We start from the raw sequence: 26,212 nt of genomic DNA, 5'->3' as shown, positions 1-26,212 counted from the left end.
GAAGTCCCCAGAAATCATGAAAACACAACATGTTCATGTGTGTGTGTTTGACTGTGTGTGTGTTCATGCATGCATGTGACTATATGTGGAACACTGCTCCCACTTGCAAACCTTTTCTGAAAGCGTTTGCAGATTTTTTGCAGAAATTAGGATCTTCATTGTAGAAATATGAAGTCATTGTAGATGCCAGGAGATGTTTGATCTTCAAGGTGAATTTTTTGTTACATTAAGGGGTCATAACATGGATTTTGCGATTATGTTAATATATTCCTTGAGGTTCCTGTATAATGTTATACAGGGTTTCCTTTGCATTAAAATGATTATGTTTGCAAAAAGGATTACTTTTAACCTTCATTCTGTCCCTCTCTACAAAAAGCTCAGATTATCATTATGTGTCTCTTTAAACTTAAACATTGTAAATGTTGGATGTAATGAAACATTTAAATAAAATATTCTTACTAGAATTCATGACAAAAAAAAAAAAAAAAAATCTTTTATACCGTGAAAAAAAAGATATAGATGTATAGATGTGCTTTTATCAACTTTGATAAATTGTTTATATGTTTTAATCCCTTTATTTAAAAATAACCATACACTACCTGACAAAAGTCTTGTCACCTATCCGAGTTTTAGGAACAGCAAATAAAAACTTGACTTCATTTGGTATCAGAAGTGGCTTATATGAAAGGCCTCTAGATTACGCTTATTTTACCAAAATAAAATATGATCATGTCTCGATTGGTAATTATTTAATTAGGACAGTAAGGTCTGCCTTTGCTTAGACAAAAGTAGAAAGTATAGAATATAAAGTGATGGTGCAGTGGAAAAATAATTAATATATATGAATAAATGCATTTGGAAAGAAAGCATTCTTGCAGGACTCCCAGGGATTATCAAGATTTGTTTTTCTTTTTTTTTTTTTTTTTTTGAATTTTCGATGACTTCTCCTTTATCCTACCCCTGACATGCTCAATAATGTTCATATCTAGTGACTGGGCTGGCCAATCCTGGAGCACCTTGACCTGTTTTGCGTTTAGGAACTTTATGTGGAGGCTGAAGTATGCAAAGGAGCACTATCCTGCTAAAGAATTTGTATCGTAATGGGCAGCAAAAATGTCTTGAAACCTCAGACTGCTGATGTTGCCATCCACTCTGCAGATCTCTCGCATGCCCCAATACTGAATGTAACCCCAAACTGTGATTTTTTTTTTGTTTGTTTTTGGATAGAAAGAGAGAGAGAAAGTGTTTCTATAAGTGGTTTTAGTACTTTTCACTGGGGTTCAGGTGTTCTAGGAAGAGATGGATTTTTAGTTGTCATTTGAAGAATACTAATGTATCTGCAGTCCGAGTGGGAAGGGGTAGATCATCCCACCAGCATGGAACATTGAATGTAAAGGTTTGGGAAAGTGACTTATAGCCTCTCTGCAATGGCGCCACAGGACGGTGCTCGCATTATGTCCCCAGTTCACCTAAAAATTAAATTTTTTTCTCACTATTCTCATCCTGTAAAAAAATAAAAAATTGACTCAACTTAAAATTGTAAGGCAACTTGCTGCAGAGCTTTTTGAGTTGACTCAATTTTTAACCCAATTACTGCACTTTACTCAATTTAAGTTATGTACACTCAAATGTCCTGATGCTGGTTGTCTAAAATTTTAAGTTGAGTCAACTTTTTTTTTTACCATGTAATTCTAAACAACTTAAAAGTTTCTTTATTCTACTGAACACAAAAGAAGATATTTTAACTTAAGACAGTTTAACCACTGACTTCCATTGTACGAAAAACTATAGAACTATACCGGTGGTTACAGGTTTCCAGCTTTTTTTTCAAAATATGTTATTTTGTTTAACCGAAGAAAGTCATAAATGTTCAAAACAAGTACTGTAAAGGGCGAGTAAATGATGACAAGTAATACTTTTATAATCTTTTGATGGCACAGAGATGCCTTATATCAAACAATCAAAACAAATTGATGTGTCGGCCATGACATGTTTAATACAGCATGTATAGCATTAAACTACTATAGATGAATTCATAAGAAACAGTATTGCACTGTCTCATCTAAACCTTAAAGGTTTATATCTGGAAATATTCATGTGCATATTCAGTGCTAGTTTTCACACTCTTTTTTTTCTTCTTTCTTAAGTCTGATAATTATTTTCAAGTGTGTTTTTTTTTCACAAAACGTCTTTGTCGCAGTGGCTGATTGGTGAATCAGAGTAAAAAAAAAAAAAAATGACAGGGCAGGAAAATGAAGATTAATCAGGCCTCCCGACGCCCTACATCCTGCGCCCGCCAGACACGCCACATCGCTCCCAGCCAATCAGAACTGCCATGCCTTTGAACATTTCTGGACCACCTGTACAGATTCTATTAGCAGCACACACTTTGGTGTTTGATTGGCCTAATAACCTCCCACTACTCCTCATGTGTTTCATGCATCGAGAGATAATGATTATAATGTGGAGGTGAAATCACTCTGAGATTTTGCATTTAGGTTTCTTTTTGTTGATGCTCGATAACCAAGTTTGGTTTAGTTTGATGCAGAGGAGTGAGTCTGTGTTGAATTGGAATAAAAAAGGGAAAGCTTGCATGTTCTTTTTTTTTTCACTGCTCTAATATTGATATAAGTTTCTCACAGGATTTCATTAGAGCTTGTACAACATTTCGAGTTTCTGTCACTCCTGCTTTCTCACATCAAAGTGAGTTCGTCTCACTTACGCACCAAGTGTAAATGTTAGTCCTGCAAATATAAGCATATTTGCTTTTTCATAGCGTCAGAGTAACTTACCTCGGTTGAACTTTCAAACCACACTGCTCATGAGTTTTCTCCCCTTTCATTCTCTCGTTCATGTTCTTCCCTTTCTTTTTATCTTTTCCTTAAAAAAAAAAAGACATGTTAAGCCCAGATTGCTGCTACAGCGCAGTATTATCAGGTATCAGAATCATATCATTGCAGCAGATAAAGCAGAATTGAATCAGCCTGATGATAGGCAGTAGGTGTATCTTGGCTTTATCAGTTATCTACATTCTCACTCTCATGCTGTGGGGACTTGTTTCTATTCATTGGCGATGCCGGCATTCATTCTGCCCCAGTCATGCGTATCTGGAAGACATTTTGAGCTGTCAATTGGAGACAGAGAAATGCACAGCGTCTGTGAGAAATGGCTGGAAAAAGATGCAAATTTCTCAAGTACACATCGACAGACAAACCACACCGGAAGGAAAGAGGAAAACAACACCTAACTGTCTGTCTGTCGTTCTTATGTTCTATCTATTGTTTTATCGTTCTATCTATCGTTTTTTCATTCTATCTATTGATCTACTGTTCTCTCTATCCTTCTATATATCAATCTATCGGTCTATATATTGATCTATTGTTCTATCTATCGTTCTATCTATCTATCTATCTATCTATCTATCTATCTATCTATCTATCTATCTATCTATCTATCTATCTATCTATCTATCTATCTATCTATCTATCTATCTATCTATCTATCTATCTATCTATCTATCTATCTATCTATCTATCTATCTATCATCTGTCTGTCTGTCTGTCTGTCCGTCCGTCCGTCCGTCCGTCCGTCCGTCCGTCCGTCCGTCCGTCCGTCCGTCCGTCCGTCCGTCCGTCCGTCCGTCCGTCCGTCCGTCCGTCCGTCCGTCCGTCCGTCCGTCCGTCCGTCCGTCCGTCCGTCCGTCCGTCCGTCCGTCCGTCCGTCCGTCTGTCCGTCCGTCCGTCGTTCCATCCATCTATCTATCGTTCTATATTGTTCTATAGTTTTATCTAGTGTTCCATCCATCCATCCATCCATCCATCCATCCATTCATCGTTCTATCTATTGTTCTATCTATCGTTCTATCATTCTATATTTTGTTCTATATATCATTCTATCAATCCATCTATTGTTCTATATATCGATCTATCAATCGTTCTATAGTTCTATCTAACGTTCCATCCATCCATCCATCCATCCATCCATCTATCTTTCTATTGTTCTATATTTTGTTCTATATATCATTCTATCAATCTTTCTATTGTTCTATATATCAATCTATCAATTGTTCCATAGTTCTATCCATCGTTCTATCTATCTTTATATCTATTGTTCTATCCATCCATCCTTTGATTTTATAATTCTATCCATAATTCTATCATTCTATCATTCCATCTGTCATCATTTCTTTCTGCCCAGTTTTATCCATCTGTCTGAATCCGTCTGAAAAAAAATTATAACTGAACATATAAACATGACCCTGAATCATTTCCTTTCATGACCCATAACACCCCTGAATCATCTCATTATATGTTGTTACCTGGATGATCCAAGACCTTCCTGCTTTGTTTTGTAATAGCTGTTAATGAGCCCATTGTTTGTTTTCGAGCAGTTCTCCAGATCCTGCACATTATCATATTCTGCGTATTTGACCCCTTCTTAGCAGTTTACTGTATAATTTTGAGATCCGTACACATCTATTACACCACACATGACTGCCACAGGATGCATGAAACAATATTTAGTCTAATTTGGAAAAATGTACATAATTACATAACATTACATTACATTACATAACAAAAAAATATATATTTCAATAAAAAAAAATTATATATATATATATATATATATATATATATATATATATATATATATATATATATATATATATACACATACAAATTCCAAGTATTTTAACTACACACTCAAAAAAAAATAATAATAAAAAATAAAAAATTAAATCATCACCCTGTTCAAAAGTTTATACCCCCGGGTCTTAATGTATCAAGTTTTCTTCATGACCTTAAATAAAAGATCATTGTCTTAAAAAAAAAATACAATTTGAAAAGAGTTCTTTATCCATCCATTCATTCTCTAAAAGTGAGCAGCCTTGGGTATTTGTACAGCATCACTATGCATTTATGAGATTACTCTCAAACCATATTTTGAAGACAAATGAACTATTCAGCTCATGGTTTTCTTGTATGCAGCTTTAAAAGATGTAAACTACACACTAAACTGCACTGATGTTGCAAAAAGAACAAAAGTTCAACCCTGAGTTTATATTCGCCTGACCTCAAGATAAAAACATCAATGGAAAATGAAATTCTGAGTCAGAAAAGGCCAAGAGTTTTATTAAAACAGTTTATAACGCCTTTATGTCCAAGGCATGTTGTGTGGCGTGGCTGAAATATTGTAGAACATCGCAGAGGCAGAAAATGAGCACGCGCCGATTAAACCTCCCATCCGACTATTACCAGCGGGACTATAAATAGGTGTCTACAGACAAGAGTCCAGATAAAGAGAGGATCATCCTGGATATCTGTCTCTGGGGAAATTCTGCAGATTGTCATTCCATGCAGCTCTTTTTCACCGCGTGCTGCAGAGTTTTGTGGGAAGTGCTGGCTAAAACCCCTCAGGTTCCTAGACCAGAATCCTTTGTTTTGAGTCCAGCTGCCTGATGTTTCCGGAGGGGGAATTTCTTCTTTTCATCTTTAAATGAGACCCTGCCAACTCTTTTCTGGTGGCGGTGACCGGCAGCACCTCATGCTGATGTTTTTGTATGTATAAGAGGTTTGCAACTTGGTCTAAGTGCTTTTGGCGATTTCGAAGAACTTTGGAAAAAAGGGAAAGAACTGTTTTCAAGGTCAATTTTACATTCTCTGAAATAAAAAGCATATATAGATTCATACATTAAGCTTGTCTCAGTTAAGGTGAGACACTGCAGGCAGAAATATGTTTTTCATGCACCTGTCAATTTTGAGATTTGGTGCTTTTAGTCGTATTATCGACTTTCACCTCACAGCAAGAAGGTTGCTGGTTTAAGTCCCAGCTGGGCCAGTTGACGTTTCTGTGTGGAGTTTGCATGTTCTCCTCGTATTTGCTTGGGTTTCCTCTGTGTGCTCCGGTTTCCCCAACAGTCCAAAAACTTGCGCTATAGATGAATTGAATAAACTAAGTTGGCCATTGTGTATGTGTGTGAATGTGTGTATGGGTGTTTCCCAGTACTGGGTTGCAGATGGATGGGCATCTAACTGTAAAACATATGCTGGATGAATTGGTGATTCATTTAATGAATGAATAATAATATAAAAGGTGGCATGGTGGCTCAGTGTTTAGCACTGTAGCCTCACAGCAAGAAGGTCACTGGTTCGAGTCCCTGCTTGGCCAGTTGGCATTTCTGTGTGGAGTTTGCATGTTTCCCATGTTGGCGTGGGTTTCCTCCAGGTGCTCCAGTTTCCCCCACAGTCCAAAGACATGTGCTATAAGTGAAGTCGATTAACTAAATTGGCCTTAGTGTTTGTGTGAATGAGTGTGTAGGGCTGTTTCCCTGGGCTTAATTTGTGCCGGCACCTCATTTTACTGATCCCCCTGCTCAACTGCCCTCCTCCGCTGTCCACTGTTCACTTTCCCTTTCCCTTTCTCCCGCCACTCCCCAACCCTCTTCATTTTTGTTCGCAACAAATCTCCCCACTCTGCACTTTCGAGCGCGGCACTTCTACATCCTCGAGTATCATGCCAGATCCGTTATACCCCGATCTCCTCCAGGACCTCGCTTTTAGGTTGTAACTGGAATGGCATCTGCTGCGTAAAACACATGGCGGAATAATTAGTGGTTCATTCAGCTGTGGTGACCCCTGATAAATAAGGGACTGAGCCAAAGGAAAATGAATAAATGAATAATATAAATGCATAATATAAATATATAATACATATATAAATAAATATACAATATATAAACTTTGTATTTTACAAAAATGTACTTTTTGAATTCAGTAATTGTGATAAAGATACCATAAAATACTCTGTTAAAACACTTCACTGTAATATTAAATGAAATAAAAATGTATGGACATAATAATGACCTATCTTCCTCCATTATTCAGATTTTTTCATTCATTCATTTTCTTGTCGGCTTAGTCCCTTTATTAATCCGGGTTCGCCACAGTGGAATGAAACGCCAACTTATCCAGCAAATTTTTACGCAGCGGAAGCTCTTCCAGCTGCAACCCATCTCTGGGAAACATCCACACACAATCACACTCATACTCTATAGTCAATTTAGCCTACCTAATTCACCCATACCCGAAGGAAACCCGGGCGAATGCAGGGAGAACATGCAAACTCCACACAGAAACGCCAACTGAGCCGAGGCTCGAACCAGCTACCCAGCGACCTTCTTGCTGTGAGGTGACAGCACTACCTACTGCGCCAAAGCGTTGCCCTATTCAGATTTTTGTTCTAGTAATGTATGCAATAAGGTTAAAACTTATAAAACAGATATCCTTCAGCTGGGAAAAAATAGTGATAACTATTGTTCTAATAAACAGCTTCTTGCATGAATTAGGCCTTATGTCTGTATTTATATTTTGCATTTTAGACTTACTGTTTTTTATGCTTGTATAGTGTTAAATTATGGTTGGATTTATAGATTTTGTCTAGTATGTCTTGTTCATAAGCTTTTCTGTCATTTGACTTTGCTCTTAGGCATATTCAGCATTTCCTCCTTTGTGTTGTTCTCCAATTATATCTTTTAGGGTGTATTTTTCTCTCTGTTATGCTGTAATGTGGTGTTCAGGGCTCAGTATAGAGACTGGCAATACTCCCGCTCAGCAGTATGTCCTTCAAGGTTTATCAGGAACATTTGTACTGGAATGACTGTCTGTCTCGTATATATAATCTTACACGTGTCTAGAGCGGATGTCATGCGGCTTCAGGTTGTGCTGCAAAAACAGATCAGTCAATTTTACTCTCTGATCTGGAGGTTTCACTTGAATGTACAGACAGCTGTACATAAAAAAATACTGTATGTGTGTTTATATATTTATATAATATATTTATATGCATTATATACTATACACTCACTGGCCACTTTATTAGGTACACCTTACCAGTGCTGGGTTGGACCCCCTTTTGCCTTCAAATCTGACTTAATCCTTTGTGGCATAGATTCAACAAGATACTGGAAATACTCCTCAGAGATAATGGTCAGTATTGACATGATAGCATCACGCAGTTGCTGCTGATTTGTTGATCCCGTTCCACCACATTCCAAAGGTGCTCTATTAGATTGAGGTCTGGTGATTGTGGAGGCCATTTGAGTACAGTGAACTCATGTCATGTTCAAGAAACGGGTCTGAGATGATTTGCACTTTATGACATGGAGCGTCTTCTTCTGCTGTAGCCCATCCGCCTCAAGGTTTGACGTGTCGTGTGTTCAGAGATGCTCTTCTGCATACCTCGGTTGTAACAAGTGGTTATTTAAGTTACTGTTTTCTTTCTATCAGCTCAAATCTTGCCATTCCCCTCTGACCGCTGGCATCAACAAGGCATTTGTGCCCACAGAACTGCCATTTACTGGATATTTTCTTATTTTCGGATCATTCTCTGTAAACACTAGTGATAATTTGTGTGGAAATCCCAGTAGATCAGCAGTTTCTGAAAAACTCAGACCAGCCCATCTGGCCTCAACAACCATGCCACAATCAAAGTCACTTAAATCACCTTTCTTTCCCATTCTTAGACTCTGTTTGAACTGCAGCAGGTCATTTTGACTATGTCTGCCTAAATGCATTGAGTTGCTGCCATGTGATTGCCTGATTAGAAACATGTGTTAACAAGCAATTGGAAAGATGTACCTAATAAAGTGACCGGTGAGTGTATGTAATGTACTTTTGATTTGTATATTTTATAACCATATGTTTTACATTTGTTTATAATTTATTTATTTTTTTTAAACTAGTCAAATATTTATAAATTTGTATTAATGGTGTAACTGAAATGTTCTATTTATAAAATATTACTGTATAATTATACACAAAAAAATATATGGTTCAAATATATCATATTATTATTTAAATGATATTACTTTACCAAATATTTATTGCAGAATTTATAAAAGGCTAAATAAATAAGGTCAGAAACCAGAACATCTCTTCATAAGCTCTTTGCGCCTTATAAGTAGAAAAATTGATGTTGTTTTTATTGATGAGGGAAATGAAGCACATTTATGTAGCTCAAACCGTAGATTGTGCCATTTTCAAAGTCAAGGTGATGGAGTTTATAGCCATTAAAAATCAAAACATTACTTCCAAAAAAAGGTCAATAAGTAGAAACAATATTAGCAATTTTCTTTTAGGTTTTCTGGAAATAATATTTCCTTCATTTTGCATTGTGCTGTGTCTGCTGAAGCTCCAGGTCTGTGATGGGGAGATACTGCTGCTCGGGACAAAGCAAACGGCTGCGTTTATCGGTCTTGTCTGTCTCTCATGTTTTTGAGTGATGGGCCAGAAATGGCAGTTTCTCTTCATACTTCTGCGGGCCATTCATCCACATGACTAGTCAGCTATAGAGGAGGGCCGAGGCCTTCAGACAGAGCCTCAGAGGACTGACACAAATACAATGTTAGTGCATCCACCTTGAAAAGCAGTGACAAAAGTGGCAATCACAAGTGGCGGCCGTACTATTGTACTGTTATTTCAATTCAAACGAGGAGCGCCGCTCACTCTGGAGACTTCAGTGCGCTACAGAGAAGCAAATGCACTTGCTTTTGCAGAGGGGAAGAATTTTGAAAGCATCTATACGGAATGCATAATGCTCCGCTTAGAAACTATATCAGGAAGCATTTTTTAGTAACAAAACAGAAAAACAAGCAGTATTCAATTCTAGTCTCAAAAAAGAAATAGTCAAGGCAAGACACTTCAGGTAAACAGGGTGGAAACACAGCTAATAGTTCTCACCATGCTTCCCCTGTTGGTTCATTAACAATTATACAGTATTTTAAGGCAAAATTTGGAGGTATTACTCAGTTAATATGCATGTAATTCTAGCAACAAAAAAGTCAGGTTCAGAAGATTTTGGCATATTACAGTAGGGCTGTTCAATATTGCAAAAATGAATTCTTGATAATTATTTTCCATATCGAATGATAATAATGTGTATTTTGATATTTGCTGTTAATGCTTCTAGATTTAATGGAATATCCCAACAATGACTGAAGCCACTGAAATTAGAGGGTCCATTATATGGCATGACATATTTTTCGGCGCAAATTTTTTGGTGGCCGAAAATTCAGTACATCTCTAATATCAACTCACTTTGTTGCACATTTCTGCTGTGTGATTGGCTCTTAGAACAATATAGAGTAAAAATAAAAGTCCAGAGCTTATCTTTGCTATTGGTATACATTTTATTGCGATTCGATATAATATTGTTTATCGGCCCAGCCCTATATTACTGTCAGATATATTAAAGTATATTTGGAAGTTTTCTTACTTTGGCATAAAGAAAGAATGAAATATATGAAAAGCTAAAAAGTCCAAAATCACCTGCTGTTTTTTTTTTCTTGCAGTCTCTCTCTCTTTAAAGCAATAGGCGTTTGTGTACACACGGGACGTGTTTGTCTGTGCACATACGCTACAGGTCAAAAGTGTAAGGTCAGTTTTTTTTTTTTTCATGTTGTTTTTAATTTATTTATTCTGTTAATCAACTCGACACTTATTAAATAAAAAAAATTTGAATATTTATAAAAACTTTAAATAACTGCTTTCATTTTTGTATGTAGTTTCAAATTAAATTATTAGTCATTATTGGTTTTATTACTATTACCATTAATAATAATATTATTATTGTTATTAATACTACTACTACTACTAATAATAATAATAGTAGTAATAATAATAATAATAGGAAGAAGGAAGAATTATTATTATTATTATTATTAAAGTTATTTCTGGAGGATCATGTGACTCTTGGAGTAATGAAGATTGGAGTAAAATCACAGGAATAAATTATTAAATTAAACTTGAAGTAGTTGCAATAAATGCAGCTTTGAGTAGGTAAGCAGGATAAGCTTAATTCAAAATATTTAAAAATCCTCCAGACCCCAAACTTTTGACCGGTAGTGTACAAGCGTGTTTTATATATATATATATATATATATATATATATATATATATATATATATATATATATATATATATATATATATATATATATATATAGTTATAGTGTGTGTGTGTGTGTGTGTGTGTGTGTGTGTGTGTGTCTATATTAATAATTAATATTAATTATTTTGTGAGTCGTTAGCAAATAAAATATAAAAACTTTTTTTTTTTTTTTGCCAATGGCCTTCGTTGTTTTATTTAAATGTTTGCAATTGCTAATTCACCAGTACATGTAAGCTCTTTAGTCACTTTAGTTTGTGTAATGCAAAATTATTAGTAGTATAAAACTATAAAATCTTACATGAATACACTATTGTTTATTTGGATTGTCAAATTTACTGTTTTAAGAAATGCAGAAATAAAGAGAAAAGCACTTTCTTTTCTTTTCAATGCTTTACAAAAGGAATAAATTAAGCTTATTCTACAGGTAATACATAATTGTTTTGCACATAAAGCATGTTTCAGCTAACATTCATACAAATGCTTGTATTTAAATGAGAGACATCATGTTTTTGTACATCACCATAGAGCATAGCCCAGTGGTTTTGCTGTGAAGGTCTATACTGTTTTCTACAGTATCTTATTGTGTGATTTTCAATGTGCAAATATTTGTTGCTTTTTTTTTCTAAATCCCTCATTCTGCCAACCCCAGCAGCGTTGTCTGTGTCTGGTTGGGGAAATCAGTCCTGTTTCCCCTCTATCTGAAAAGCCAGCATTCATTGCCCCTGGTGTAATGGCCTTCATCAGTCTCCCATCACATAAAGCCTGCCTGTCATTAATCTCACCATGAGACCACATGAATCCCCTCAGCACAGCCTCGCTGACCTACTCATATCTTCAAAACCCGGATGAAAAAATATGGCAGGTGTCATTTGCCGAAATGGGCCTCTTATTCTCATCGGCCAAACTTTAAAATGTGTTGTTTGTCTGAGGATTGACCCTCATTTAGGTCATGCATTTGATTGATGTTTTAGTAGAAGAGTTAAGAGTGTTAAATCTTCAGTTGTGTGTCAGGATGGACTTTATTTTTATGGGTCAAAGAAAGTAGTTCAGAGTGATTTAGCTAATTGGTTTTAAGTTGGTTTATCAAGCCGGCTTTTACATCTGAATCCAGCAAAACAGCAATATTAATCATTCAAATATGTATTTATTTCAGAACAAGTAACAGTGTACACTAATCAAAATTCCTCTGGAAAAAATAAGAATAAAATATAAAAATATGGAAAAAAAAAAAAAAAAAAAAAATATATATATATATATATATATATATATATATATATATATATATATATATATATATATATATATATATATAAATATATATATATATATGTATATATATATATATATATATATATATATATATATATATATATATATATATATATATATATATATATGTGAAAGTAAATGTGCTCAAATTAGCCCGCATTTAGGTTAGCCTTCTGGTTAAAGACCAATAGCAGATGTTAAAGGCCTGTTTTCTATATATTAAAGTCAGAATTATTACCCCCCTTTGAATTTTTTTTTTTTTAAATATTTCCTAAATGATGTTGAACAGAGCCAGAAAATGTTCACAGTATGTCTAATAATATTTTTTTCTTCTGGTGAAAGTCTTATTTGTTTTATTTTGGCTTGAATAAAAGCAGTTCTTAATTAAAAAAAAAAAAAAAACATTTTTGGGACAACATTATTAGACCCTTTAAGCTATTTTTTTCAATAGTGTACAAAACAAACCAACATTATACAATAACTTGCCTAATTACCCTTACCTGCCTAGTTAACCTAATTAACCTAGTTAAGCCTTTAAATGTCACTTTAAGATGTATAGAAGTGTCTTGAAAAATATCTAGTCAAATATAATGTATACTGTCATCATGTCAAAGATAAAATAAATCAGTTATTAGAGATTAGTTATTAAAACTATTATGTTTAGAAATGTGTTGAAAAAATATTCTCTCCATTAAACAGAAATTAGAGAAAAAAATTAACACAAGGGCTAATAATTTAGGGTGGCTAATAATTCTGACTTCAACTGTTTATTTGGTTGTTAGAATGACATTTTGTAGCAGATACTTTTAAATTTTCTCAGTTTAGGATTGTTTAAGTCCGGATTGTGTGCTTGTGAAAGGGTTTTAAATGATGAACGATAAATGATATAATTAGTAATTGCATTTAATAATTTCAATACTATTTAAAATAGGGGTGTGAACCTGCCCTGCACAGTTCAGTTTCAACTTTGCTTCAACACACATAAACTGCGGTCAAACTGCACCTTTCACCCCATAGACTTTCATTCATTCTCACTTGAATGTGGCAGACCAGAAACATAAGCTCATGCGACAAGTTTCACCGTTTGTTGTGTTGGAAAGTTCAACCTTGGTGAAATCTGGTCCACAATGCAATCAAGTGATATGATTGTGCTGGTCAATCCCTATTTTTTTTTAATGCCTAATCATCTTTTTTTTAAATCCGCCCCTTTACGCAGTGCTGCACAACAGAATTTCGCTTGCACAAACTGTAGTGTGACTGCTGCATTACGTGTAGGTTTCAAACAAGACTGAAGAACTCAATTAGTTTGATCACAAACACAGACACACACACACTCACACTCAAACTTACTAACAAATAAAACTATTATTAAAACTATTTACAAATTATGATTAAAATGTCACAAATTTTGTGTAGATTCACTTTTTCACCTCTACTTTTTTGTTTTTAATGGTCCACCTTTATTGGACTGCTTTAGGTTGTGTTATGAGAAAGGAAAGTGAAAGAAGTACTATAACAGACTTGCGTTTTTGTGAAAACATAAGTTCTTGCCAGGTCACCTCGGAAGAGACAGCGAGAACACAAAACGTGTCCTGTGAGAAATTAAATGCTGCATTCTTCCTAATAATAATAATAATAATAATAATAATAATAATGATAATTCCTTACCTTTATTTAGCGCTTTTCTGGACATTTAAAGCTCTTTACACGTAGGGGGGGAATCTTCTCATCCACCACCAGTGTGACGCATCTACCTGGATGACGCAAAGGCAGCCATATTGCCCCAGACCCCACACCACAACCAGCTGATTGGTGAAGAGAAGACAGAGTGATGAAGCTAATTATGATATGGGGATGGTTTGGAGGCCATGATAGACAGAGGCCGGTGGGCAAATGTGGTCCCCTGTTGGCCTCACTTACACTACTTCCAGGGGCAACCTGGCTTTCCCATGTGGTCTCCCATCCAGGTACTGACCAGGCGCAGCCCTGCTTAGGTTCAGTGGGCGACGATATGAGAATTGCAGAGAGCAAGCTGCCGGCTTCCTGTTGGTCACAGGACCTTCACACATTTTTAACGAAAAAAATATTTAAACAATACAGGATTCATACATTGATTTATTGGTTTTCCCCTTAGATCATGCATGAAAACCTTAATGATACACTGCACAATACAAATTAAACATTTAATACAATTTTTAGCAAATATTCTCCCTTAATGTGTTTATGCCTGTATAAAAAAAAATTCATGGCAATATTTACTTTCACCATCTCATTTAGGGAAACTTCAGAGATAAACAAGTTATATCTCTGAACTTAAATAATCGACAAGGAGAAAATGCTGCGCTTCCCACCTCTTTTATTCAGGCGCAATGACTTTTGGGACTTCTTGAGTGAGTTCGGTGCTCAAGTCTGCTTTAGTGCGTCTCAATATCAAGATCACATCCAGGAACTTTCAAGCGTCTTATATTCTTGTGGTTTTGAATTTTGGAACTGAACTTTGACAGTTGATGAGGACTTTACAAGAGGATGCAAGAACGCTGAAGAATGCATATTGAGAAACCTGATTTTTTTTTTTTTGACTGGAATATGTTGTTATACTGCATGAGAACTCAATTTAAAATATTAAAATATCTTTAATTGGAACAAATACTACTCATTTTATTGCCCGACTGATTTCCTGAAAATTCTGATAGTATATTTACTTTATAAATTTATTATGAGTACTTCTTCTAACCAGTGCAGGTCAAACAAAAAGTTTGCAGTTAAAACAAAAGTTGCAGGTTTAACAAAAGTTATGGTGAATAACAATGAAACATTACTTCGCCTGTTTTAAACATTATTTTGAAAGCTTATAGTCATTACTTGCATATAATGTTTTGAATTTATAAAAACACTTTTGTAAATGTACTGTAATTTGATACTAAAATAGGATGTGTCATATTATCTTTGTCAATGGAATAAAAAAATACAGCAATCCATTACTGTAGACAAAACAACTTTTAATAATGGATAAATGAGTTTTTTATGAAAAATCAGTAATCCATCTTTGTATTTCAGAACCTTCTTGAGTTGAGGAGATATTTCTTCATATAAACAATCTCGCACCACGGTGGCTGACAGTCCATTAGGCTGAAGTGCAAGGGACTGGTGTGACAGAGTCATTAGTTCACTGAATGAGGCCTGATCTCACCCTGTCAATGCTGGATAATGGAGGCTCTGCCGTCTAAGAAACACCTCTTACTTTTTAGCACAGAGTTGGAAAATCTATATGCTTTCCCGTCGCCCTTTAACTTCAAGTGACAGTCATTTCCAGCGCAGCTAGGGCAGTCTCTTTACCATATTGCATTTATTATGGATCCATTGGTTTATATGCATATGTAAATGTGTTCTCCGGCTGTTTGATATGGATCATTATAAATGTATGCATGCTGTTTGATGTGAATAATATACCGTGTTATGATGATATTGCAGGGCTCTGTTTGACCAGCTATTTCCAAAACATAAATATTTGTGGGTTTTGTGATTTATATCGAGCCTTGGATTTAATTGTTTTATAAATGTATAATCACCTTTTAGAAAAACACTTTATGGGCAAACATAGCCCAGACAAACATAAATAGTGATGAAAGCAAAGATATTAATTGTCATGTATGTATATTTATAAGTAAGCCAGTGTTTATTTTTATTTTATTTTTCAGCTGAGATTTGGAGAAAAATTAGCGGGTGTAAATTTACTTCAGTGAGATGGCAGGATCACTGTGTTATTTTTTAACAGAGGTTGTTAGATTTATTAGTATAATTAGCTGATTTTTACTATTTTTGTTGAATAATATGCTAATGGTATGGGCAACACAGTGGCTCAGTGGTTAGCACTGTTGCCTCACAGCAAGAACGTTGCTGGTTTGAGTCCGGACTGGGCCAGTTGGCGTTTCTGTGTGGAGTTTGCATATTCTCCCCGTGTTCTTGTGGGTTTGCTCCGAGTGCTCTGGTTTCCCGCAAAGTCCAAAGGCATGCAGTAAAGGTGAAATGAATAAGCTAAATTTATTTTAGCTGCTTCCTCAGGTCTCTACACTGGCTGCCAGTTACATTCAGAATAGATTTTAAAGTATTATTGCTGGTCTATAAATCACTAAATGGCCAAGGACCTCAATACATTACAGATATGCTCACTGAATACAAACCTAACAGATCACTCAGATCTTTAGGATCATATAAACTAGAAGTTCCAAGAGTTCAGTCAAAGCAGGGTGAATCTGCCTTCAGCCACTACGCCCCTCGCTGCTGGAATCAGCTTCCAGAAATGATTAGATGTGCTCCAACATTAGGCACATTCAAATCAAGACTGAAAACACATCTGTTTAGCTGTGCCTTTACTGAATGAGCACTGTGCTGCGTCCTACAGATCGCACTATTATGTTTTTCGTTTTCTTTTTCATTCTTTTATTACCTTTTTTAACTCATTTTAATTTGTTTTTATCTGTTTTTAATAATTTTTATTGTCTGCATTTTATGTTCCTAAACTTGTCTTTTTTATTCCTGTTTATGTAAAGCACTTTGAATTGCCACTGTGTATGAAATGTGCTATATAAATAAACTTGCCTTGCCTTGCCTAAATTGGCCATAGTGTATTTGTGTCTATGAGTTTGTATGGATGTTTCCCAGTACTGGGTTGCAGCTGAAAGGGCATCCGCTGTGTAAAATATATGCTGGATAAGTTGGTGGTTCATTTAACTGTGACAACCCCTAATGATTAAATTGAGTGTGAGCCAAAGGAAAATGAATGAATGAATATGCCAACGGTGACAATTCAGCACTTCTTTTTTGTTTGTTTTTTCTTGAGGTTTGCATGCATGTCACTTAGGAATGCTTACAAGATATCTTAATATTAATACTCAACATTTAGAAGCACACATTTTAAGTCACCGTTCCCAAGTGGTATCTGTATGTGCATCAGATTACATTTAGGATGCACACTTTAGTGGTCTAAAACCACATATGTGCATAGCTATTTAGTCTTTGTTTGTTTAAATTGTAATATCTGAACAACAAATAATGTTGAAATTAATTGTTTATTTTTATTAAAGAAAAAATCATATATACAGGTTTAAGTGACAAAACCAGTGGTTTTCCAAAGTTGGTGTGACAGACCAAGCAGGCACACAACATCTTGCGTCATTAATGGTTTATATTTAGGTTGTAGCGTCAGGTGACCAAAATTAAATGTCTAGCCAGCGTCTAAGGACAACGTTATTATGATGTCTAATAACAACATCAAATGACTTTGAATTTGGTTGTGTTAGAAACTGACCAACTTCGAGCCAACATCCTAAACCAACGTCACATTGATGTCAAATACTGACATTTATTCGTCAGGTTTGGCAACCAAAATCCAACGTCTGACATCATAGTAGGGTTGTTACGACAGTGGAATTCGGCACCAATCGAAACTGAAGTTTTAAAAACCTCTACTTCCTGCTGACATTTGAGCGCTACTGAGCACATTTTTAAACACCACTGATTTGCAATTTTATTCATGTGCTTAACTGAGTAACTTTGTTTACTGAGTATAACTACGGATACAGGGACACTAGAGTGTTTTAAATTCACATCTATCAGCTGGTTTGTCCATAAACTGACATACGAGCAGTCCACTGATGAATTGCGTCTTTAAAACGCTCCAGTGTCCCTGTATATGTGGTAACACTCAGTAAACAGCAGTGAGTTTGGTGAACTGATGAGCTTTATGGCCAATCACAGTCATCTCTGTTGAGCATGTGAACACAACGGCAAAGTAGTACTGTTTAAGAATGTGCTAGCGATCAAATGTCAGCGGGACTTTTTTTTAAAAAATTCAGTATCGATTGGTACCAAATTCAAGTATCGTGCAACCCTACATCATACTGGTAATGTCCACTTAACATCAAGCTGTAACATCACTAGATGTTAATATTTGATTGATTTTAGGTTGGGCTTTGACATTGATGTCTGCCTGATGTTGGGTTTTGACGTCAATTTTCATTTCCAAACAAAAAGCAACATCCCCACAATGAGGTACAACATCAATCTGACATCATGTTGATGCCCTGTTTCTGCAGGGGAAGTTTTAGATGGTTCTTAATTTCCTTTTAGATTCTCATTTTCAATAAACTTTTCTTGTATTCTGTTCAGCTTCATTTTTATGACCCGTGTAATTCTGTCTCAGAGATATTGGATCTCAATTCAGCTCAATCTTCAAATTGTTGAATTTTCAGTTGACAAAACTAAACATGGGTTATTTTTCATACTGTTAAAAAACAGAATGTCAAAAAAACATTAATATTAAAACTATTATCGTATTCTTATTCACATCTGTCAAAACAGTTGGATAGTAACAGCTTGCTCACTGAGCAAAATTGAGATTACAATATCTTAGAACTGAATTATAGGCCCCATTCACATGGGCTTCAGCGTCAACGCTTGACAGAAGGCATGTCTGAAGTTTGAGCTGACGCAATCATCATAGCAGCATCAGTCAATGAAACTAGTCAGCAATAGACCACTGTCTGAGCTGGTGTATTTGCATGCAGCGATCTGATTGGCTGATGCTTCTGTCGGCGCTTGAAAAGTTGAGCAAGTCCCAACTTCTGCAGCGAGCAACGCCTCTGAAGCGGCATCGACAGATCCACAATGCAGTTCGGCTACGCTTGACATCACTCATTCAAAGTGAATGGGAAGCGTTGAAGCTGACATGGGGCATTAAACATAAGGAGAAAAAAAAGATAAAATATACAATGACATCAAAATATCTTTGATATATATTTAGTTATAGTCATGCATACTTTTGAGGAAAAGAAAAAAAAAATCTTGCAGTTGTTTTTCTAACAGACCAATTTTTGTAACAATAATGTTGCCATCTATCTCAAGCTGAAAATGTGTAATTTTGACCCCTTTCATCAAAGCATTAATCGGGAAAAATACATCCATTGCATTTAATAGTTTGCCAAAAGATTTTGGGCGAGGGAAGTCATTTCATAGATTCAACCCAGTATGACCTTCTAAAGAACAGTTCGTCTTAAAATCACTACAACTTTTTTTCTCTCCTTCTTTGCGTTGTCAGACTTTGCACTCATTCCCAGCCAGAATGCAAACTCGCTATCTTGCATATGGCTAATCTAATCTGTCAGGGGCAGACGGAGCAATTCAGCGCACGCAATCATGTGTCCCACAGCACCCCTGGAGCAGACGAGGTGTTAACCGTCCTGCTCAAAACGGCCAGAGAAGGTGTCCACGCTGGGATTGGAACCATGACCTTCTTATTCACAGCGCAAGGCTTTCAGCACTAAGCCACTTAAAATGTAACTTTTGAACAGAAAATTAACTTTTTGGCACAACCCCCATGTTTTTGCCCCATCATTACATTGGTGTTTTAGGCGCTCAGCCAGACTAAGAGTACAAATTCACACACTTATCAACTGGACACATATTGGAAGATGATGATAAGTGCGGTTTGGAAGTGCAAAATGAATGTGTGTAATAACATCTGGGGGTTTTCTGACAGTTATGAGATTTAAATTGTTTTGTAGTATGGCATGTTAAGTTTAGGAAAATTAGGGAGGGTATAAGCTGGATGGAAATGGAGAAAACTCTGACGTCCCCATTCATTGTTATTGATGCTTTATCTCAGAAATCTTTACATTTTATTGTGGATGGGGAAGTTAACCCTATATTGGAACACTCAAAGCAGATCTGGAAGAATGTCATAAGATATTTCATTTGAGCCCATTACAATCAATGCTATTCTTCTTTATGGAGTAACCCTGCTATTATTATAGGAAAGGAAACTGTATTGGATGGATTGGTGTAAAAAGGCCTGAAAACAATTGATTTATATGGACAGAGGGCACTGTATTCATTTCAGGAGTTGAAAGACAAGTTCAAATTATTAGAAAAAGGGGATTTCTGGAAATATATACAGTTGCATAGAAGGATACGATCTGTGGGATACAAGGCAGGAACAGAAGAAAATGTTTTATAGGGTTTTCTAAATATGTCAAAGTCAGTGCAAACTATATCTTTTGTGTATAAGATTGCTGCAAACAACATGTATGGAAAAACTGATCATTTAAGAATTGTTTGGGAGAAAGACTTGGAGGTGGAATTTAAAGAGGGTTAATGGGAAGCTGTAGTTTCTGGTATAGGGGGTTCTATGAGAGATGCTAGAAGTACACTCATATATTACAAGATAATTAATTTATATTACTGGACCCCAGGAAGACTGCATAGGCTAGGATTAATGAAAATAACCACTGTTGGCAGTGTAGGAATGAAATTTATCACATGCATTTGTTTATATGGCAATACATGTCTTCTTCAGCGAAGAAGGTCTTTACTGACTCCAAAGGCAGATGGTGTGGGCTCCATTCTGGACATTAGTTATTCAAAATCTTGAGAAATGTCTGGGACAACCTTTACCTTATTGTAACGAATTATCTTTATAACAATAAAATGAAACTTTATTGACTACCTTGGAAATACCTTGAATTGTATAAGACCAAACTAAGTGAATTTAAAAAAAAAAGAATTTAACCCTTCTATTCTCTCTTTCGAGTTATATTTAGTTTTCACCAGTTCTGTGCTAGTCTGGAATTGTTGGTAGCGTTCCTTTTGTGATGTGAAGAACTCGTGGTTGAGCATCTGGTTAGCTGGTCATCAGTTATTTGTTTTTGTGAGGCTTGGAGTGAGGTGGAGTCTAGATTATTAAGTTGAGGTGGCAAAACTGTTCTCTTGACAGAAAAGAATGAAAGAAAGGTATTGCAGATGGAAATGCCTGAGCTGTGTGATTAACCCATTTTGTCTGGGTCCCTGCCTGCTCCATGGAGTCCTCTGGAGTTCTGGGTTCAAGTCTTTCCCTGGTCTGGGCCTTCTAGAGTCTCTGGGCAGTGGCCTTAGGTCACAAGCTTTTTTAAGGATGGTTTTGTACTCACCCTCTGGAGCCGAGTTGACCAATGAGAAGTTCAACTCTTGGTTTCAAAGTGGTGTAATTTGCATAGGCGTTCTTGGTGTAAATTGATGCAGAATTTCTTGAAATGTAAATATGTTGCACACATAATAACATGAAACGTAAATAATTGTTCAGTACACCAACTTAGCTTTGCAGGGACATCACACATGAACTATCTATAAGTTTGTTTAGCTTTGGTAGAGTTAAACTTTGACTGCAGAAGTATTAAAACCATCATATTAACACATGAGCAAGAGACTTGTTGCAAAACACCTGATTACACATACAGAGAAAATGAAAGTTTACATTAAAAGCCTCAGTCTTAGGCAAGGAGCTTATAGAAGTTCTCTGTGTGTCCAGTTGTGAGCATTCTTTCGTGTCCTAAATACATTGGGATTGGATTACAACTGAACATCCAGTCTTTTCTGTATGGAAGAAGCTGACGCTGTGTTTGCTGATGCATTTGTAAATAATAATAATAATAATAATAATAATGTTTCTGATCAGGCATATTTTCTATACATTATTCACCGAGAGTTTGTCACCTTGATGATACATTCACTCTATGGAAGGGGATATCTAAAGCACGGGCTGGGCTAGTCATTGCAGGATGTTTTATGACTTTGAAACTGGTGCTACAAAATTTGATAGATAGATACTCCCCTTTTAAGGATAGGATTGAGCTGATGACTTCTACTGCATCATATAACTGTATGTTGGCAGGACTTCAGAACTCATACCCATACTTTCTATAAGAAATGGGGTAGCTTTTTACAGCATTTGGAGAGCATGTAAAGGCGAAATTGAAGGGTCTGTCTATTGTATTATTTGATATTATTATTTAACATATATGTTATAATTGTTGTTTTGGTATTATTTTTATTATAATTTGTGTACATTATTTTTCTGAATTATGATTTTCTATTGTGAATTGTATGTTGTGTGGGGTATACAAGTTCAAAATGAAAAAGTTTAAGGAAATTAGGCTCACAGCGCCAAGATGTTCAAATATGAACAATAGGTTTTGCATCACTTCTAAGGTCTTAAGGCCAAGCGTTGAATGACTAAGAGGTTATTTTTAGACTGAAACTTAAAAAAAAATCCATTCTATTGTTCAAATGTGCACCGTGATTCCCGAGCAAAAACTGCAGAGCATGCATGATTATAGACCGCCGCTTAATCTTGTGGTTTTCTATGGTTCAAATCCTCTGCAAGCTCTCTAGCTCTCCAGCACTCTGCATAGATTAACAGAGACTGAATGAGCTTTTCCCTTTGAAGAATATCCTGAGAAAGCATTCACTTCACACTCGCAATTGTTGCCCTCCAGATTTGCCAAAAGAGCGCTCTCTTGTTGACTAATTTTCAGAGCCGGGAAATTTACCAGTAAAGGGTTTGATAATCCATTTACTGATTTTGACCTTGAGCGTGAAGTCCTCTTAAAGACTAATATGAATTACTGCAGTGTTTTGGCATGCTGACGTGAAGGGTTTGGCAATGGCATTTTCAAAAATCCTCGGTGCACCTTGCGAAAGTGTCATTGATGAAAACCATGTCAACGCAGCACATTCAGTGCCATTGTAATATTAAATAACGATTGACTAATAAAGCAAATGCCAGATAGCAAATGACAAATAAAAGCCATGGAAATAGTATTTTTTGCTTGGAAGAAAGTACATCGAGGTGCATGATATTGCAGCCTCGCCTTTTTTTAATATGTAGCTCCGACTTTCAATTAGTCCTAACCTTTAGAGCCGTCACTCAAAAGTTTAGAAAAGGGTAAAAAAGATAAGTATAGCGAACGCCTCTAGGTCTTTCTCTGCAGTTTTAAGAAATGTCCTTTCCTGTGAAGGAGACAAATGTAGTGTCATATCCAGATTCTTCTGAACTGAAAGGTGGCTATCGCCCAGAATTGCCCTAATTTCTCCTCGCGGCTATTTGAAATGGATGAGATGAAAAGCTATTGCCGTTTTTGCAGCTGGTTCTCCAAATCTGTAATAGAAAAGGAGAGAGAAGGGACAGATATCTGTTTTTATATCTGTTGTCTTGTTGTGTATATATATGTGTGTGTAGATGTGTGTGTTCCATGGGAGCTAAAGTGATATTGTGGGCATTATGATATTTCTCTAGTAAAGTCTGTTCAATTGAAGTTTGGTCTCTGGGTTAGGGCCCTAGTATTGCATCTAGAATATAAATCATTGCTTTATTATTATTTTTCTTTTCCTAAAGTAGAAGTTAGCTTGAACTTTCTGTACTGTGGTAAAAATATTTATGTTAAAGAAAATGTACTAGGTTATAACTAGATATGTGACAACTAGATATGTGACGTGATAACTACATATATATATATATATATATATATATATATATATATATATATATATATATATATATATATATATATATATACTCATTCACCGATCACTTTATTAGGTACACCTTACTAAGTACTGGGTTAGATCCTCTTTTGTCATGGCATAGATTCAACAAGGTACTGGAAATATTCCTCAGATATTCTGGTCCATATTGACATGCATTCAGAGATGCTCTTCTGCATACATCAGTTGTAACAAGTGGTTATTTGATTTACTGTTACCTTTCTATCACCCCGAACTAGTCTGGCCATTCTCCTCTGACCTCTGGCATCAACAAGGCATTTGCGCCCACAGAACTGGCGCTCACTGGATGTTCTCTCTTTTTTGGATCATTCTCTGTAATTGCTAGAACCAACTGTAAAATCTATCTGGAACCAACAACCATGCCACGTTCAGAGCCACTTAAATCACCTTTCTTCCCCATTCTGATGATCAGTTTGAACTGCGGAAGATCATCTTGACGATGTCTACATGCCTAAATGCATAGAGTTGCTGCCATGTGATTGGCTGATTAGAAATTTGCGTTAATGAGCAGTTGGACGTGTACCTAATAAAGTGGCCGATGAGTGTAGATGTTAATATATATATATATATATATATATATATATATATATATATATATATATATATATATATGTGTGTGTGTGTTGTGTATGTATGTATATATATATATATATATATATATATATATATATATATATATATATATATATATATATATATATATATATAATACAAGTCAGAGAAATACAGAGAATACAGAGAAAAATCTGATTAGCATATAAATACTATATTTTTATTTGTTCTTTTTTTCCTTAAAGCAAGACTGGCTTATGCAAACACACTGTAGTTTAAAAGGTTAAAATTACTGTTGTCAAATGATTAATTGTCATTAATTGCATTTAAAATAAAAGTATTTGTTTGTGTGTGTATGTATGTATATATGTATATATATATATATATATATATATATATATATATATATATATATATATATATATATAATTTGTATTAGGAATAAATATTTAATTTATAAACATAAATAAGCACACAGTGGGCGAAATAAGTTTTGAACACGTCACCACTTTTCTTAGAAAACATTTCTTACGTGACCCAAAGACCTACAGAATCCGTAAAAAAAAAAAAAACCTTACCTGAGCAATTCATGTGACTTCATTCTCCATGAGAGTCGTCTTTAAGCTGAGCAGTACACGTATACATATATTTTGTACAAGCTTTTATTTTGAATGTGATTATGTTGATTAAACTTTTGACAGCACGTAAAAACATTAATTTCTGAATCCTGACTAACGTTATTAAAGAAATGTCAAATTCTGTAAAAAAAAAAACAAAAAAAATTTTTTTTATAATGTTTTGACTATAATTATTTAATATTAACAAATACAGGTTATTGTGATGTAGCGAACACTCATGTTTTCCTAATTCTATTTGTGTGTTGTTCAACAGGTGCAGTGTGGACAACAAAGTATCACGGGTGGCATGGCTCAACCGGACCACCATCCTCTTCACGGGCAATGAGAAATGGTCATTGGACCCCCGGGTGGTTCTGCTAAACACAGCAGTCAACGAATACAGTATAAAGATCCTAAATGTGAACTTGTACGACGAGGGCCCGTATGTGTGTTCCATCCTCACGAACAAGAAACCAGAGTCGACCAAAGTGCACCTCATCGTACAAGGTAAACCTTAAGAGGACTTCTCATGAAATCTTTACATCATTCAATGTGCGCATGAGGAAAAGCAGCTCTGCGTTGGGTTGGGATTTTGTTGACATTTGGGTTGGGTAAATAACGGCTGACAAACTACTTTGATTCTCCTTTTCCAGGCTGATGTAATTAAATGAAACTCAGCAGATGTGACTCCCGGTGATGAAATTGGGATTTAATCTGGGTGTAATTTCAAAATCGTTGATGGATATTGATTTAAGACACGCAGCCCAGAGAGCAGCGGAAAAATAGGGCAGAAGGCTTTGTTTTTCTCCTCACTAAATCAAGTGTCGATAGTCAGACCTTTGTCGTGATTTACGGCACAGTCGATTGCCGTCATAATTGTGCTCCAAAAAAAAACAATTAACATCGCCGTTGCCAAATCCGTCCCAGGTTGGGGGTGTACACTTCAGATACATGCCAAATATCGCCACATTTTTCCAACCATCTGCAGAGGTGTCATGTTTTAGTAAGAAAAAGTAAGCAGTGTTTTGGGTAATAAAACACAGCCTTATCAAATGCTCATTAACCTTTAGTGCTTTGTCCTGACACTAATTACTGCAGGCTTAAATAACTCAACAAACAGACCAAGGTGCTTATTTTTTGGTCCTGATTAGAAATACAAAACACAACATGGACCTGTTCGGATTTTCACTTAACCTGCGATTCAATTAATTATCGAGTCTTCGGCGCACTTTTAACACATCCATCAACGCTCCGCATCTACGTCTCGCTACATAAGCGTGCTGTTGTGGCACTCAAAAGTGCACTTAAGATATTGAATTGTTTTGCAGCGCGCATCTTTTCCCTTACACCCTACAGTCCCATGCTGAGCGGTGTACAATTTTAGCCTAGTGTTCTTGAGAATGGATCTGAGAGCTTTCTGAACAGATGGGGTCTTGGTGTGCCTTTACTGTA

At 35.7% G+C, this 26,212-nt stretch overlaps 1 protein-coding gene across 6 annotated transcripts in view; it reads left to right on the top strand.

The window, feature by feature from the left end:
* opcml (opioid binding protein/cell adhesion molecule-like) overlaps positions 1 to 26,212 on the top strand; it is a 408,742-nt gene that overhangs the window by 234,818 nt on the left and 147,712 nt on the right. For all 6 annotated transcript variants that reach the window (XM_073913809.1, XM_073913808.1, XM_009305399.5 and 3 more), the window contains 1 exon segment: positions 25,035 to 25,267. Coding sequence is in view for 4 of the 6 variants with exons in the window: in XM_009305399.5 (XP_009303674.1) it covers positions 25,035 to 25,267 (233 nt within the window). In the remaining 2 variants the exon portion in view is untranslated.

This window comes from Danio rerio, chromosome 10 (assembly GCF_049306965.1).
Source record: "Danio rerio strain Tuebingen ecotype United States chromosome 10, GRCz12tu, whole genome shotgun sequence".
NCBI classification, from domain to species: domain Eukaryota; kingdom Metazoa; phylum Chordata; class Actinopteri; order Cypriniformes; family Danionidae; genus Danio; species Danio rerio.
The sequence above is the reverse complement of the archived record's forward strand: the minus strand, read 5'-3'. Positions and strand labels throughout refer to the sequence as shown.